The sequence below is a fragment of the Notolepis coatsorum genome (genome assembly GCF_963971535.1).
Source record: "Notolepis coatsorum genome assembly, chromosome: 20".
Classification (NCBI taxonomy): Eukaryota; Metazoa; Chordata; class Actinopteri; order Aulopiformes; family Paralepididae; genus Notolepis; species Notolepis coatsorum.
In genome coordinates this window covers 65,720,602-65,738,183 of record NC_140184.1, presented here as the reverse complement: position 1 = coordinate 65,738,183, position 17,582 = coordinate 65,720,602, and the positions used below count along the sequence as shown (strand labels likewise).

General features: G+C 44.1%; 1 protein-coding gene across 1 annotated transcript in view; it reads right to left on the bottom strand.

Annotated features, from left to right (window-relative positions):
• Positions 1 to 17,582, bottom strand: part of cpne7 (copine VII) — a gene marked incomplete at both ends in the record, with an annotated part of 210,175 nt that overhangs the window by 18,942 nt on the left and 173,651 nt on the right. Inside the window, one exon of the mRNA XM_084337136.1 lies at positions 16,635 to 16,768. Coding sequence (XP_084193262.1) covers positions 16,635 to 16,768 — 134 coding nt within the window. The remainder of the gene's footprint in view (positions 1 to 16,634; positions 16,769 to 17,582) is intronic.

Genomic DNA, 17,582 nt, shown 5'->3' with positions numbered 1-17,582 from the left:
AGAATGATCTTGTAGCATTTGTGTCGAATCTCATTTAAATAATGAGATTATAATCTCCTCTCTATGCTTGTGTTAACGTTCCTCAATAGCTGCAGACGGTGCAGTAAATTAATGTATGCTACTGCATAATTTAACCTTACAGAATAAACTATACGACAGAATAAAATCATAAAATCCCTACCATATAAAGTAGTTTACAGTGATGTATACGATAAAAGTGTTCCACAAATAGCACCTTGTGTTCACAAATATAGAACACACAATATGCTACGATCGGTGGTACTTTGAACAAGTGCACAAGCTGTGCAGTTTGTTTTCCATCACATTAGTGATTCTTAGCCTGGAGACAGCCGTGTCTGGTGGCTGCCTCACTTATCAGGACATGTATTTCATGCTGGCATTACAGAGGAGAAAACAGCAACTAATTCTCCAGAACTGAGCAATCTGAAATAACATCTCCGTAGCAGCATCTAATTTTGAGACACAAACATTTTGATTAATGTTCAACGTGTTCGCATTTGGAGGGGAGGGAGTGATCACATGGACTTGGGCTACTGCAGTAGAACATAATGACCGTTCAATTACAGATTGCCTGTGAGCTCTCGGCAGAAACAACACAAAGGCTTCCCTTCACTTTCAAACTAGCCGTCCCTCATCATCCCATAAACAGTCCTAGCACATTACAAGTGCATAATGGTGAAAAGAAAGAAATAAACATACAAATCCCTGCCCAAATATTATGGAAATATGATAAATGTGATACGTGTCTACTGAACTAAGAATCGCTCCAAAATCACATGAAAGAGATGGCCCCAAACTGACCGTTCAAACCATCTATTTGATTACTAAATAAATAGTTTACTGCTGCCTACTATGATAGAATGATGCAGATACTGGTAGCACTCAATCGTTAAAACATTTGAGATTCCACAAACACACACAAGGCACACACACACACACATACGCACGTGCGTGTGTGTTTGTAGAATCTCAAACACACACATACACACACACACATCAAATTAGCCCATTACTAGAAACTGAGGGGGCACACACACATGCTCAGGGGTCCCTCTAGGCGTTCCATTAGCACTAAGAACAAAGAGCTTTTCCTCTCCCTTGCATACAGTATCACCAGCACTTCTGCACCTCTCTGAGAAAGGAGACAACCCATTCCTAATCCCATGCAGAAGAGGGAGGAGGAGGAGGAGAAACCGGGGCTCTCCTCTCCTCCTCTCCCACGGCTTTACAGAATATTTACAATGGAGTGGCTGCAAATGGCTAATCCGGCCTTCGATGAATCCCAGAGGACACAGGTATCTGTCAGAGAGGGGAATAAGCTACAGGTACTGCGGGGGGCGGAGATGAGCAGAGTTGGATGAGACACAAGGTGCTGGTACCATAATTCTATGTGAAAAGCAATGTTGGGCCCATGTTTGGGTAACTTCTTTGTCTTGTGTTGCACAGGGAGCATAATAACAGGTAGGAAGAGTCCTGGGACATTCTCTTACAGGCATGTCTTTCTCTCTACACACAATCATACAGTAGATATATTCCATGTAGCCTGTGAGACAATTTGTCAAAACAGAGCAAGGTAAAAGTCAGACTGTTGGAGTGAACATCTGGACCCTATGGTACATGATCCAATGATCGGCTCACACTTAAAGCACGTAGAGTTTGTACTGAACTTGGGAGGTCTGCTTTTAGCTTCTGTGCTCCTGACACGTGGAACATCATACAACAAACTATGAAACTCAATACTTTGGTCTCCTTTGATCAGTTTAAATCCTTACCATCACCAACCATTCCACCAAAATCCACAGTTGTTTCAATTGATTGTATGTATGATTGTTTGCATTTTATTGTATATTTATTGTATTTATCATGTATATATTCTCAACGTCATTCAAAATGAGGGCTTACCCTCAATGAATTTCCCAGTTGAAACAAAGATTGAATTAATGAATTAAAGGTAATTTCACATCAGAGCACACGTCATATAGCAGCTGAAAGAAAACTTGATTTAAGTTGTGCTGTTTCATCCGATGTCTATCTTAAAACTCCTTCCAGGGGTGTAAAGTACTTGAGTAATTGTACTTCGTTACAATACTTAAGTACTGTTTTGGGGAATTTTTGTACTTTACTCGAGTATTATTAGGTTTGTATACTTGTACTTTTACTCAATTACATTTCAGAGAAAAAAAACATACTTTTTACTCCTTACATTTAAAATGCAGACCTACAAAGTACAAAGTACAAATCTCACAGGTTAACGTTATTAATCCTGCGGCTGCACTTTATTTAAAAACAGCCAATCAAATACCCATCAATGGAAAATGAACCAGCCCATACCCATGCTGATTGGTCCTTGTGCAAGACTAGAAAGCGGGGATTTTTTATTAAACACCTGCTATCAGAAGAATAGACAGTCAGAAAAAAGGTTTTTACTTAAACTTTTTAGTAAAAGTAGAAACTTTTTGACTTTTACTCATGTGTGTTTTTAGCCAGATACTCTGACTGTTACTTGAGTACGATTTTGAGACATGTCGTAGAAATTATCATGTCAGTATACATCTGTGTTACATCTGTGTGTATCTGTATAGAGGCCCAGCCTATAGGCCACAGGATTGTCTCAAGGTTATGGGAACTGTTAGACTAAGCTGTTTTTCCTTCCAGGCTAGAGCCATAACATAGTCGTATTATTGATTATTCTAACCAGCCATCTTGTTCTTTACCTTCATAGACGTAGTTTTCATGTATTTAATTGTATGTTTGACCAGAGCTCGCTCTCACTTCTTGGTCAGACATTTGTGTTACACTGTCTCTGATTGTGAACTGAGCATTTCCTTGTGTGGCTATTCAGGGAATAAATCTATGATCATTTTTATTCAACTTTGGACTCAGAAATTGTTTACTGCCGCTCACTTATCTGCTCTTATTATATTTTTCCAACACAATATGGCGACGAGGATGGGATAAAAGGGGTGTCGAGACTGACCAGACAGCGGGGGAAAAGGTTGTGAATTGCCGACGAGCATTCCAGGGAAGTGATATCATTCCTTGCCTCAATCCTCAAAAAACTGAGAAACTTACCCGTGTGGATGCGTGTGAGAGCTTGGTTTGGGTGAGCTGTTTGAGATTCTGGTTCTGGGTCCAGGGGTTGTCTAAGACTAGAGCATAGTATTGTGTTTTTTTGTGTATTTAAATTTTTTTATTTTAGGGATGTCTGATATTATCGGTCGATATTGGCATCGGTTTAAAAAAAAGATTTATTTTTATTTTCTTTTTATTTATTTTTTTGATCCACTTTTTCTCCCATTTTCTATTTTTCTCCCATCCCAATTTCATAGCATCCAATTCAACCCTCCCCTGTCTCGAACGCTTCTTGCCTCCCACAGCCGGCTGCAATGTGGACTAAGTCATACATAGCACGAGTCCCCTCCGATACTCGAGGTAACAGCAGTCGCATCTTTTCACCTGCGCGGCGCGATCTTTCAGCGTCAGGGGACTGCGCTTTGGAGGGGCGCCGCCCCATCACTTCCTGATTCTACTGCGCAGGCGCACCAACCGACCTGTAGCAGTCGCTGTCCACAACGCCTGATCCCCACCCATCAGTTTCCCACCCCCTAATACTGCCAATGTGTATTAGTACGGACGACCAGCTAAACTGAAAGCAATGTGGAGCACTGGGCTCGAACAGGCGAACCCAGCGTCTCCAGTATTCGTGGTGAGCGTTTTGCCCACTGCACCACGTAGCCGCCCTTTTATTTTTTATTTCTATAACATTTATTTACCCAGGCAAGCAAGTAAGAACAAATTCAGATTTTATTTATTGTCAAAAGTATGCATAATGTTGTGTTAATTCCACAACAAGAGATATGTAATGTTAATTACCTGAACTTATTCCGTTTTTTGGGGGGGGGAAACCCTGCATATATCGGTATCGGTTGATATCAGTTGATATCGGTATCGGAAATTAAGAGTTGGACAATATCGGTATAGCGGTATCGGTAAAAAAGCCAATATCGAGCATTATCTCTTCCTTTCTTTCCTCTGAATACTTTGAGAGGTACGTCCCGAAAGTAAGGCGAGGATTACATTTGTACGCGAAAGTGAGGCGGGGTGCAAAGTGTACTACGAGTATACTAGAGATATTACTTGGTTCAAACAACAGTCCCGAAAGCAAGGCGAGGGCTGGGTAATCGTTTAGGGCACTGTTCTAAATAATTTTTTTTCACTCACAAGGAGACAGGAATAGAGACTGTTCGTGGGAAACTTACCTAAGAAGAGACACTTGTCTTGTTTGTTTGTATCTTGTTTCTGGTACCTTATCTGGTCATACTGCAGTTATTTTCCGAGTGGAAATTAAGATAAGGGCGCGCTCTGTATTGTTCAAACAACTGTTATAAGGCACTACTCTGTTCTGTAAAGTAATTCAGAACTGTTCTATAAAACATCTATGACTACAGTAAGGAGCTGCCCTGTTGTTAGGACTGTAAAGGGGCTAAGCGCTGCAAGTAGAGCCTTTTATTTTGGTATTTAGAGGAAACTGATTTTCTGCCATATTTTCTTTTACTATGGGGAGGGGTAGGAGCCGGCTGGCCAAGCCACAAGAAGAGGAGAGTGAAGAAGTGAGATATATGAGAAAATATTATGGGGCTAGTGCTGTGGCCTATGTAGACCTGTGGGTTAAAGACCATGGTTTTCCAATGGGGGGTTCTTTCTCTTTGGAAAACTTGGGAAAACTAGATGAAAGACTGAAAGAACAAAGGAGTCTGTTGAGAAAAAAGAAGCGTGTTAAAATGGAGGTTATGGAGAATTTAGAGAAGCAGGAAGCCTGTCTATTGACATGGAAGACTGAGGCCAACAGGAGGGAGAGGAAAAAAGCGATGAAGCACATGCCCGTAATCACCACAGATAACACTTCGTTCTCTTTTTGATTGTGAACTGAGCATTTCCTTGTGTGGCCATTCAGGGAATAAATCTATGATCATTTGTATTCAACTTTGGACTCAGAAATAGTTTACTGCCGCTCACTTATCTGCTCTTATTATATTTTTCCACCACAGACAGTACCCATACTTTCACTTAAGTATAATTTCTGGGTACTTTTTACACCCCTGCATTCTTCTAATGTCTCTTCTTTCATCAAATGTCTTTTAAAACTCACATTTTTCTGATGTCTCGTGACGCCGATCCAGACTAGGGGTAATAGAGTGATACAGCAATATCTTCAAGCAGCAAAAAATGTCTCACCACAAAGAAACAACTGTAGGTCTCAGCACAATCCACCTTATCTTAAACCCCCCACCCTTCTAATGTCTCTTTGCTTGACTTATCTTAAACCCCCCGCCCTTCTAATGTCTCTTTGCTCCAGAGGGAAGCAACAGTTGTGATTGGAGGATCAAGAAAAGAGGTGAGGCATTACGTGGATATGAGTCAATGGAGGATAAACAAAAAGACAAACTCACTCATGATTTAAAAAGTACAATATACTGCTGAACTCTTTCAGCTACTTTAACTATTTAGAGAAGTACCTGTCAATTTGGGGGGGGGGGGGGGGGGGGGGATTCCTGATCAACTAATCGCATAATGACAAGTCATTGACCGTAAATCCCCTACTGTTGCTGTGTCTATCAAACTTGAAGATGAACTCCACAGCAGATTATAAGAATAACATTGTCCTCCAGACTATGTGATAGCATGTGTCAGTATTACAAGTTCCCCAACAAACACAATTTTCTCCCTTAATATACTTCATGTTCAAGTATTATAGTGTTACATCAAACACTGCTCTCTGTGTAAACCGACGACTGACGATGACAAAGTAGATCTCCAGGTCTTCCCAGTATAGATGTGATGACGTCGTGGCTGAACAGAGAACAGAGAGAGCTGGGCATGAAGCTTTTCTCTCTACTGACTATTTTCCAGTATGCCGCGCTGCATTGAGGTACATAGTAGTACAAGATACCCTTGTCTCCAGAGCCTGTCAGCCATTATCTGTTGCTGACGCAGGTGTATGACAGCCTTGGCCTACGCTTCTCCATAGGGCCGGGTGCTAGTGCTACACATAGGTAGTGGAGGAGACAAGTAACCTTCTACATTATGAAGTGCTTTGTGTCAGATGACTAAAACATGCTATATAAATGCTATCCTTCATTCATTCAAGGTAACTAAAGGAAGAAGATATTTTTAACAGTTGCTATGTATCGGCGGCTGGGTGGCGTAGCGGAGATTGCGCTTGTCACCAATGCAAGAGACTCCGGTATGGAATCCCAGTCTCAGCATTGGCCGGCCGTCGTACTGGCTCATTTTGCAGAGTCAGCGGGTGGAAAGTCGATGGGTGGGGATTGGACGTTGTGGACAGCGACTCCTACAGGTCGGTTGGGTGACGCCTGCACAGCAGAGACAGGAAGTATCGGGGGCAGCGTGAGCCTCCCATGCGTTACTCCTCGCCACTGAGAGTCTGCGCTGTCTGGTGAAAAGATGCAACAGGCTGCCTCCTCGTATACCGGAGGGGACACGTGATGCAAGGCTTCTATCCTCACTACAACCGACCAGTGGGGGGCATAGTCTAGCAACGTTCAAGACAGGAGAGGGGAGAATTGGCAATATGAAATTGGGAAGGGAGAAAAATAGAAAATGGGGAAAAAAAGTGGATAAAAAAAAAACAGTTGCTATGTATCCATTAATTCTTTTGCATTTATGCGAAAGGATTCCTCGGAATCGCAGCTGTCATTAGCCTGTGAGACAAACTCTCACATCAAAGTGTAAAATCTCAACATCAGTAATGAATATCAGCATGGCTAGTTCACAGACAAGTACTGTTGCTAATATTTAGATCCTTTAAACGCTTCAAAAACATCTGCAGCCACGTTGACATTTAATCCATCCCCCACTATCGTAAACTGCCATGTTATTAATCTACCTCATCAGGCAATTTCCCTGGTCCCACAAATGTGTTTACATTTGAAAGCTTCCGCTATTATGATGCTGCCCTGACTTCTCCTTGCTTTCTACTCCTAGACACAGGGATCTCACAGTGATCTCTATCGTTCTTACATCCTCCTCTATTGTGTTCTTATTGTGTATAATCAGTACTCGAGTTGTGAAAAAAAAACAGGGGGGATGGTCAGGGCTGCAGATCTCATGACAAGTTTGGGGGGGACGCAGAGTATGGGGGTCTGGGGGCATCATCCCCCGGTAGAACATTTTAATGATTTTAATACGCAAATGAAGCTTTTTTTTTTTTTTTTTTTTTTTTAGATTTTTTTTTTTGCGTTTTATCGCTTTATTGCTACTGGGCAGTCCAGTAGTGAGAGACAGAGGAGGAATGGGAGAGAGGGTGGGGGGAAGCCATTCGGCAAATAACGACGGGTTCGGGAGTCGAACCCGGGTGGGCCGTGTCGCGGCTGAGCGCGCTATGTGGTTCGCCACTGGGGCACCCGCAAATGAAGCTTTTAGGAGTATTTCGAAACTAGAATTACAGAGTGGGAGTAGATACACTACTCTTGATACCACATAATTATTATTGGAGGGGAGAATTCATATATTTCCTATTTTGGGGGGGACATCCCCCCCCCCCGGATCTGCAGCCATGGGGATGGTGGATTTTATCATATTTTGACATATTTTGTGCTTATAATGGCACAGAGGGGGAGACCAACTGTGTACCGTACCTTTTCATTATTGTAAGCACAAAGATAATATACTTCTAAAACAACATGCATGATTGTGCAGGATGTTTGGCACCTCAGAATTGGAGTCAGTCCCCGCCCAGGCTGCCAAGGCACCATGGCTCTTACAGTAGGGTCAAAAGTGGTTGTAAGGGATGTCCGATATTATCGGCCTACCGATAGTATCGGCCGATATTGGCATTAAAATGTGATATCGGAAAATATCGGTATCGGTTTTGTAGGTTAACAGTCCCAATTTACCATTTTGTTCAATCCAACAAAGTCAAATGTGTTTCTAGAATATTGAATTATAGTGTATTTAAAAAAGCAGTTACTGGTATATGATCAAAACTGGTATCTAAGGGTGGATTTTCAATTGTGATTAATTAAATCATTATGTAAATTAAACAATAACCTGTTCTAAAAAAAAAGGAGGAAAAGAATGAGAAAAATATTGATCCATCATCATTTTATTGCAGTTAAAATCTTCGTTTTTTAACAGGGAATCAAATGCTAATTGAAACTGCTTAGAAAAACAAATAGCACTTATACAGATATTCCCTATATTAGACCAACAGGTAACAACTGTTATGGTTTGTAACCGACCCCAATCGCACAACACAAGACAGGTATGAGAGTAAGCCAAAACAGGGCAAATATTTATTATAGAACAAAAAGCGGCACAGTCCCTTTAAGGGAAAACACAAAAACACTAGAGTCAAGGAAATATGTAAAATGCGGCACTGTGCCTTTAAGAGGCGAACAGGCTAAGGGACTAAGGCTAAGGGCCAGGGCTAAGGACCAGGGCTAAGTGTCAGGGCCAGGACCAGGGGCACTGGAGAGGGGGACAGGGACAGAGGCCCGGAGAGGCGGGCTGGAGACAGGGACATAGAACAGGGTTAAGGCCTTGGACAGGGCGAGGGCCAGAGCTGCTTACAGGGATGAGGACAGGGTTCCGACGGCGGAGGCCTGGCACGGGAACAGGGGCCCGACGGCGGAGGCCTGGCACGGGGACAGGGGCCCGACGGCGGAGGCCTGGTACGGAGACAGGGGCCCGACAGCGGAGGCCGGGGGGAAGAGGCGCCATCCTCCCGTGGAAATAGGGAGCGATGCGCGCCGGCTTGACGTCTGGAGTGGGAACACCACTCCAGGCTTGGCACGGAGATCCTCCTCGGATGCTGCAGACGGGCAGCGCAGAACACAGGGGTCCCAGGGGACCGGGGCGAAGAGATGCCATCCTCCCGTGGAAATAGGGAGCGATGACGCGCCGGCTTGACGTCTGGAGTGGGAACACTGGAAAACCTCCCGTAGAGAATTAGAGAGCGAAGACGGTGTCCCACTCCAGGCAAACGGCGACAGGTGGTGATGGCTGGCACGTCGTCTCACGCCGGAGACGCGGCAGGTGATGGTAACGTACAGAACTCCATGAACACAGAGTGAACACAGATACAGAACACAGAACGACCCGACAAGGACTGGAGGGGAGTCTGCAACCTATGTACTCTCCCGAGGTGATTGCAAACTCCCAACAGGTGCGTGAAGGTAGAGGAACAGAATGTTCAAGGGTGGGGGCTGGTGAAGAGTAGGAGGCAGGCAAAAATGCTCGCAAGGGTGGGGGCTGATGAGGTGAGGAGACAGGGAATAAAGGTCCAGGGAACAGGCGAATCCTCACAGTACCTCCCCCTCCACGGGAGCCACCGGGCGACCGAAACACTACCATGACGGGGCAGAACACTAACATAACGGTCAGAACACTAACATGACGGGGCAGAGGACAAGACAAAGCAACAAACAAAAAAAAACTGGGCCATGCTAGCAGGGGAAGCTACACCTAAAGTGGGGCTAGCAGAGGGACTGGGTAGCTGCCAGAGCATTGCTAGCTACATGGCCTATGCTAGCTGTACTGCTACATTAGCATAGAGGCTGCGCTAGCTGCCGGAGCTAGGCTAGCAGACAGGGCTGGACTAGCAAAGGAGAACAAGCTAGCTGGAAGGACAGTCCTAGCTGTGGGGAAACTGACCTTGCTAGCTGAAGGGGCAGTCCTAGCAGTGGGGAGACTGACCTTGCTAGCTGAAGGGGCAGTCCTAGCAGTGGGGAAACTGACCTTGCTAGCTGAAGGGGCAGTCCTAGCAGTGGGGAAACTGACCTTGCTAGCTGAAGGGGCAGTCCTAGCAGTGGGGAAACTGACCTTGCTAGCTGAAGAGGCAGTCCTAGCAGCAGGGAGACTGACCTTGCTAGCTGAAGGGGCAGTCCTAGCAGTGGGGAGACTGACCTTGCTAGCTGAAGGGGCAGTCCTAGCAGTGGGGAGACTGACCTTGCTAGCTGAAGGGGCAGTCCTAGCAGTGGGGAACAGGGTAGCTAACAGGGGAGCTAACGAGGCTAACAGGGGAGCTAACAGGGAAGCTAACGAGGCTACCAGGGGAGCTAACAGGGGAGTCAACAGGGGAACTAACAGGGGAACTAAAAAGGGCAAACTCACATACACTGTCTGTGCTGGCTGGGGTCGTCGACTGGTCGGGTCGTACTGTTATGGTTTGTAACCGACCCCAATCGCACAACACAAGACAGGTATGAGAGTAAGCCAAAACAGGGCAAATATTTATTATAGAACAAAAAGCGGCACAGTCCCTTTAAGGCAGGGGTGTCAAACTCATTTTCACAGAGGGCCACATCAGCATTATGGTTGCCCTCAAAGGGCCAAAGACCGTATAAATGTTAATGTAATGTAAAATAAATGTAGAGCTACTCATTTACATATTGTTAAACATGTTGTTTCTGTATTTATTACTTATTCAAGTTATACATATTGCATATGCATTTGCATAGATGTAAAAATATATGTTAGCTTATGTTATTTTAACAAATAATTTTAGTTTATCAGAACCCCATATTACTCCATCAATCAATGATCAAACCATTCAAGTAAATAACAAAGAAGAATATCATCAAATACAAGCTATGACATTAAGTTTGTTCAAAACCTTTTTGTCACAGTCAAGAGGGGCAGAACTAACACCTGTGAGCTGCAAAGAACACGTGGGACAGATGTAGCAGATGTTACAAAAACAAATGGCTGCACACAACCTTGCAGAGGCCATACATCCAACTAATGGAAGATCGTTTAATTAACTTTAATTAACAGATTGCAGAATGGGTACAGTACAGTACAGCTCAATACACACAATTGTTAAGGAGATGCAGACCAGAGAAAGACTTTCGACTTGATTACATCAGGGTCCCCCATTTTCAATTCGTAATGAAATTGCTATTATGTGTCTGCATGAACACACAACTGTAACTGTACTCAAAAATAACAAAATAAGGGTTGTCTCAGTTCACAACTATATTGGTCAAGTTTTGGGTGGGACTTGTTTGCGTCCCTACAGCTTCTTATTCAATTGAGCGAGATGCTCGGTTATGTCACACAGCCAGCTTGCATCTGACAGTTCAGACAATATTTCTTCAACCCTTTGTTACCTATTCCGCCTGGATCTTTTTTGTATTTTGTGCTGTAAAATTGTCAAAGAATGTCTGAGGAGTAAGTGCTTTTGGCTTTTTTCCTTTGTTACTTCATCAATACCTCAGATGTTCAACACACATGTATGTGTAAGAATGTGTAATAACTAAGGCTGTCAAAGCTTTATTAACGCATTAACCCACAATTATTTTAACACCGCTATTTTTTAACCCAAGATTAATGTTAAAAAAACCAGAGCTCTTGGGGGGCCACATCAAATGACGTGGCGGGCCGCATTTGGCCCGCGGGCCGTGAGTTTGACACCTATGCTCTAAGGGAAAACACAAAAACACTAGAGTCAAGGAAATATGGAAAATGCGGCACTGTGCCTTTAAGAGGCGAACAGGCTAAGGGACTAAGGCTAAGGGCCAGGGCTAAGGACCAGGGCTAAGTGTCAGGGCCAGGACCAGGGGCACTGGAGAGGGGGACAGGGACAGAGGCCCGGAGAGCCGGGCTGGAGACAGGGACAGAGAACAGGGTTAAGGCCTTGGACAGGGCGAGGGCCAGAGCTGCTTACAGGGATGAGGACAGGGTTCCGACGGCGGAGGCCTGGCACGGGAACAGGGGCCCGACGGCAGAGGCCTGGCACGGGAACAGGGGCCCGACGGCGGAGGCCTGGCACGGGGACAGGGGCCCGACGGCGGAGGCCTGGTATGGAGACAGGGGCCCGACAGCGGAGGCCGGGGGGAAGAGGCGCCATCCTCCCGTGGAAATAGGGAGCGATGCGCGCCGGCTTGACGTCTGGAGTGGGAACACCACTCCAGGCTTGGCACGGAGATCCTCCTCGGATGCTGCAGACGGGCAGCGCAGAACACAGGGGTCCCAGGGGACCGGGGCGAAGAGATGCCATCCTCCCATGGAAATAGGGAGCGATGACGCGCCGGCTTGACGTCTGGAGTGGGAACACTGGAAAACCTCCCGTAGAGAATTAGAGAGCGAAGACGGTGTCCCACTCCAGGCAAACGGCGACAGGTGGTGATGGCTGGCACGTCGTCTCACGCCGGAGACGCGGCAGGTGATGGTAACGTACAGGATGGTAACGTACAGAACTCCATGAACACAGAGTGAACACAGATACAGAACACAGAACGACCCGACAAGGACTGGAGGGGAGTCTGCAACCTATGTACTCTCCCGAGGTGATTGCAAACTCCCAACAGGTGCGTGAAGGTAGAGGAACAGAATGTCCAAGGGTGGGGGCTGGTGAAGAGTAGGAGGCAGGCAAAAAATCTCGCAAGGGTGGGGGCTGGTGAGGTGAGGAGACAGGGAATAAAGGTCCAGGGAACAGGCGAATCCTCACAACAACAAAACAACAAAAACAATAACAATATTTAAACACCTTTCTTATTTTAATACTGTGTGTGCATGTGTGTGTGTGTGTGTTAAAAACAATTAAAATACATTAAACTGATAAAAGAAATGCTTTTCAAATGTAAAATAATAGACCTAAAATTATGATAATAAATCATATTCAGCCTATGGATTTCCTTTGTCCTACATAAATTATTAGAAAAACGGGAGGGTTGGTTGACAGGTATGTACATAATGCAAGTCAAGCGCAACACCTGTTTGAGCTGCGGGATGAGGCACGTTTAAAAATTATTTCCCCGAGGAAAATCAAGCGACCAAACCTTAAAAACAGTGTTTCAGTCCAAGCAATGATGCTTGGACTGAAACACTGCATGTCTTTAAGGTTCGGTCGCTTGATGCAATCCAGTGTTTCAGTCCAATCGTATTTATTATTTAAATATTGTATTTAACTTTGCCATGGCACTGCCATGTTGCCACTGACAACATCTGGTGTCTTTGTTGTGGGAAGACTGGCATTGCATGCGGTTCACCAGTGTATTGTAATCTGGTGTGAGCCGGCAGACGAGAAGTGCCGTGCGTGACGTGGAAACATATGGGAGATTTTACGCAAGCTCCCACGCGCACTGAGGATGGCCAGTAGCAGTACCGTGGGAATTTTTATTAAACATCTGATATTTTCGCGGGGTCTCGTGCCACTGTCAATTAAGGTTAAGCGCCCGACAGTCAGTGGCGCGAGATGCGCACCGTTTGACAGTGACATGCGCAGCATATTTGCAAATTGCGAGTGCATGCTCTCGTGACTGAGAGGATGGCCAGTGCCGCAGACATTTTTTATTAAACATTAAACATTCTGATACTTTGATGTAAGGGATGGGAGGGGGGGATGGCCGTTTTAGAAGGGGGATGATATTGACCGTTTTTATTTCAGGGGGGATGGCATCCCCCCGCATCCCCCCTCAACTCGAGTACTGTGTATAATCAGTGCTCAAACCAGCCTCTGCCCACACAGTGCACTCTTTTGCAAGGACTCTAAGGCTACGTTCACACTGCAAACCGTAGTGCTCAATTCAGATGTATTGCTTAGGTCAGATGTGTTGTTTGTTTGGCTGTTCGTTCACATTCTTTTAAAAATGTGGCCAAGATCAGATTCCAGTGTGAACTGGTCACGCTTCTGAACTGACCATGCACAAATGAACAATAAAGATGATGATGGATGTAAAAAAACATTGTGACAAATGTCAATCTACAGTAGATTCACAGTAGAAAATCATATGAGCCAAGAAATCTGATTTGGGCCACTTTGGTCTGCAGTCTGAGCGTAGCCTAAAGTGCCACATCACCTGAATACGTATGCCCACGCTGTCAAGTGTAAGAGTTCCGCCAGAGGTATGTTTACATGCATGAAGCTCTTATATACCCTTATAAACATCAACATGGTTTAACTACTGTACATGGGCCTGCTACACTAAGGTTTTCAGTTCCCATGGTGCTAATTATTGGATATGTTTTTTTTGTGTGTGATTAGACAGCGTTTCTCAGACATTAAAATGGAGGATCTAAATACAGCTGGGGTTAACGTGGTAATCCTCATTTGGCTTATTATCGACAGATGAGAGGATTTCTTTCCTCTGAAACAAAAATAAAATGATTTCCCACTAATCACCAAGTTTCTTCAGAGGCCGCCTCCAGCAGCCCCGGTCTATACCGCACCAAACGAATATTGAATTAATGATTTAAAAAAACACAAGTTCCCTGTAGCCTTCCTGTGCCTCTGCCATTAGACGTCTACTCCCTGTAGCACCGTGTGTCAGTCCCACACTATATTGGTCAGGATAATGAACCCCTGCCAGCCACAAAGGAGGATTGATTGTGGGGCTACTGCATTGGTCGCCGGGCTACTGGATTGATCGCCGGGCTACTGGATTGGTCGTGGGGCTACTGGATTGGTCGCCGGGCTACTGGATTGATCGCCGGGCTACTGGATTGGTCGCGGGGCTACTGGATTGGTCGTGGGGCTACTGGATTGGTCGTGGGGCTACTGGATTGGTCGTGGGGCTACTGGATTGGTCGTGGGGCTACTGAATTGGTCGTGGGGCTACTGGATTGATCGCCGGGCTACTGGATTGGTCGTGGGGCTACTGGATTGGTCGTGGGGCTACTGGATTGGTCGTGGGGCTACTGGATTGGTCGTGGGGCTACTGGATTGGTCGTGGGGCTCTGCCAGACCCTGAGGGACAGCGGATGGAACAAAGGCTGGCACTGTTTCCACAGGGAGGGTGAGACTATCTGAAATTGGTTGTGTGTGTGATATATATAATAGTACTATGTACACTCCTTGCTGGATCCCGGCTGTATATGTACTTGCTTCATATCTAGGGATGGGTACCGAATTCTGTACTTTTAAAGGTACTTACCGAAACACGTCGGTACTACCGAGTATCGATTCACGTGAGATACCGTTTAAAAATATAATATAGCCTATATATATATATATATTTTTTTTTTACACTTTTTTATAATTTCTTTTTGCTTTTTTCTTTTCATGTAAACGTTCACACGCACAATACGCTTACCTAGGATTTTACTTGATTCAACAACAAAGCAGTCGGGGCAATGGCAAGCCGAAAACGGTCGAAAGTGTGGTTATTTGAAGTTTGGATTTTTTTTTCACAACTGAGTAGATTACATTTTTAGAGACTAAAGTACCAAACAAATTTACCGTTGGGTACCGGTATCGATTCACAGGTACCGGTACCGTATCGGTTCAAATGTGAACGGTACCCATCCCTATTCATATCACAGTAATGGTTTTTGATCTTTTGATCTTCCAGGCGGCAATAATGTCTTACAATATCCAACTCCTCAAAGTATTTTTACTGGGCGCTGCCGTGATGAATCCAATGCGACTTGAAGTGAAAAGCACTTAGGTTCTCATCGAGATGTTAGCCCCCAGAAAACAGACAGAGAAGTTGAAGAAGTTGGACCATTTCAGCAACTTCGGGATAAGTGACAGGTAAGTGGCCCTGATCTTTGTAATATATAAAAAATGCGTATAATAATAATAATAATAATAATAATAATAATAATAATAATAATAATAATAATAATAATAATAATAATAATAATAATAATAATAATAATAATAATAATAATAATAATAATAATAATAATAATAATACTGCATACATCATGCAGTACATGAAACTATCAACATGCTATGAATTCAACATACTCTTAACTGAAGCCCAAAAACAGATAGAATGTGCCTAGCATAATGACAGCATGATAGGTAATTATTCATTTAAAAAATTGTATATATATTTTTCTGATATCTACACAATCAAATCTACCTAAAACAAGCATGTAACATCCTGCCATTTTCAGCGTGCACCTCTGAAGCTAAATGTATCCCCATGATATCACAGGATATCATCATCTTGCCATCATTGACACCATAATACATGCTTTGCAGCCATTATGGATGAGAAAAAGGATGTGAGCAGGCTACCATGACCTTATCTCCATCACACACCCTCCTCACCCTTCAGCCATGATCCATCTGAGATCTCCCCAGATTTGCCTCACGTAAGATATCTATAGCTTGCATTTTCTTGCTTTGATATTCTCAATAACATGCAAGACTTGGCAGAGTGCACACAACACATGCTATACTGTAGGTGTAAATTAATTGACCTAACGTGTAAATGATGTATACCGTGTATATATGACACCACATATCTTGTCCGGGGGGGGGTGTTGTTAACAGGTATTTTTTTGTTGCAGAAATATTAAGCATGAAAATATGTGAGCTGCAGCTGTGGGGGGAGGTAAAGTGCTCAGCGCCTAATAGTGGAATCCCATCAACTCCACTACAAATCACACCAGCTGCAAATTAATATCTCTCATGATCCCATAACGTTATATTCCAGCACTAACCACAAAATGTCCATTCCATTCCATCATGGGAAATCGGATGGGTTTGGAGGCGATGACTCCACTCTGACAGATGAAGGGTGAAGAAGAGTGCACTAGACTTCTATTTCCCAACAGCAGAGAGTGAGAGGCCCCACCACACAAACATTTAACAGCTTTTTGTTCTTCTCTCTGTAAGCGATGTGAGTTTGACCGACCTGTCATAGTCCTGGCAGATCTCCCCCACCGCTACCAGGGCCTTCAGGTACTCGTTGGGCTGGTAGGGGTTGATGTAGTGCAGCGAGCAGCTGTTCCTTGGGTCCCCATTGGAGGCCGTGAAGTCGATGGCCACCTGGCGGCAAGGATCACAACAGTAGACATGACGACGGCAGAAATCGGGGGAAAACAATCATTAATAACTAAGATAATAAGAGTCAACAAAATTGTCCCTTGGTCCCTTCTCACAGTAGTGGTTTGTTGTTGTAGGATACTTGCTATGATAGTGATACACCCATGTTCACTCATTGTGTGTACGTGTGTGTGTGTGTGTGTGTGTGTGTGTGTGTGTCTGTGTGTGTGTGTGTGTGTGTGTGTGTGTGTGTGTGTGTGTGTGTGTGTGTGTGTGTGTGTGTGTGTGTGTGTGTGTGTGTGATAAAAGATTAACGTGGCCCGAGTACCACAATAACATACTAGTTTCAGAGGCTCTCTGGAGATTCCCCTATAATGTAAAATGTATATACATTATGTATTATTTGAAGACTATAACTAATACATAAAACGTTGTACACTAAAATACCTAATAGTACTGCAGATATTACAATATTTCGACCTAATATTACTACTGTGAATGCACTGCAGATTAAACTGTACACATAGTGAGAAAGTAAATAGATATGTAAATCAATATTTCTGTCTGGGGGACACCTGTTGAATATTTATTTTCATGGTAAGAATTCAGCAGTCAGCAGGGTAACAGGACCTTTCTGACAGCGTATATATGTCCACTGAAACAATTCCACCTGACTATGATATTAAATAACAAAACAGCAGCTAAATTAGTACGTTTTTTTTTTTTTACGATTTTGAACCTCCTTCGTCCGTGTATTGTTGGAAAGGAAAAACAACGATGAACATAATGGTATGGTTTTCTTACACAGAAAAGATTT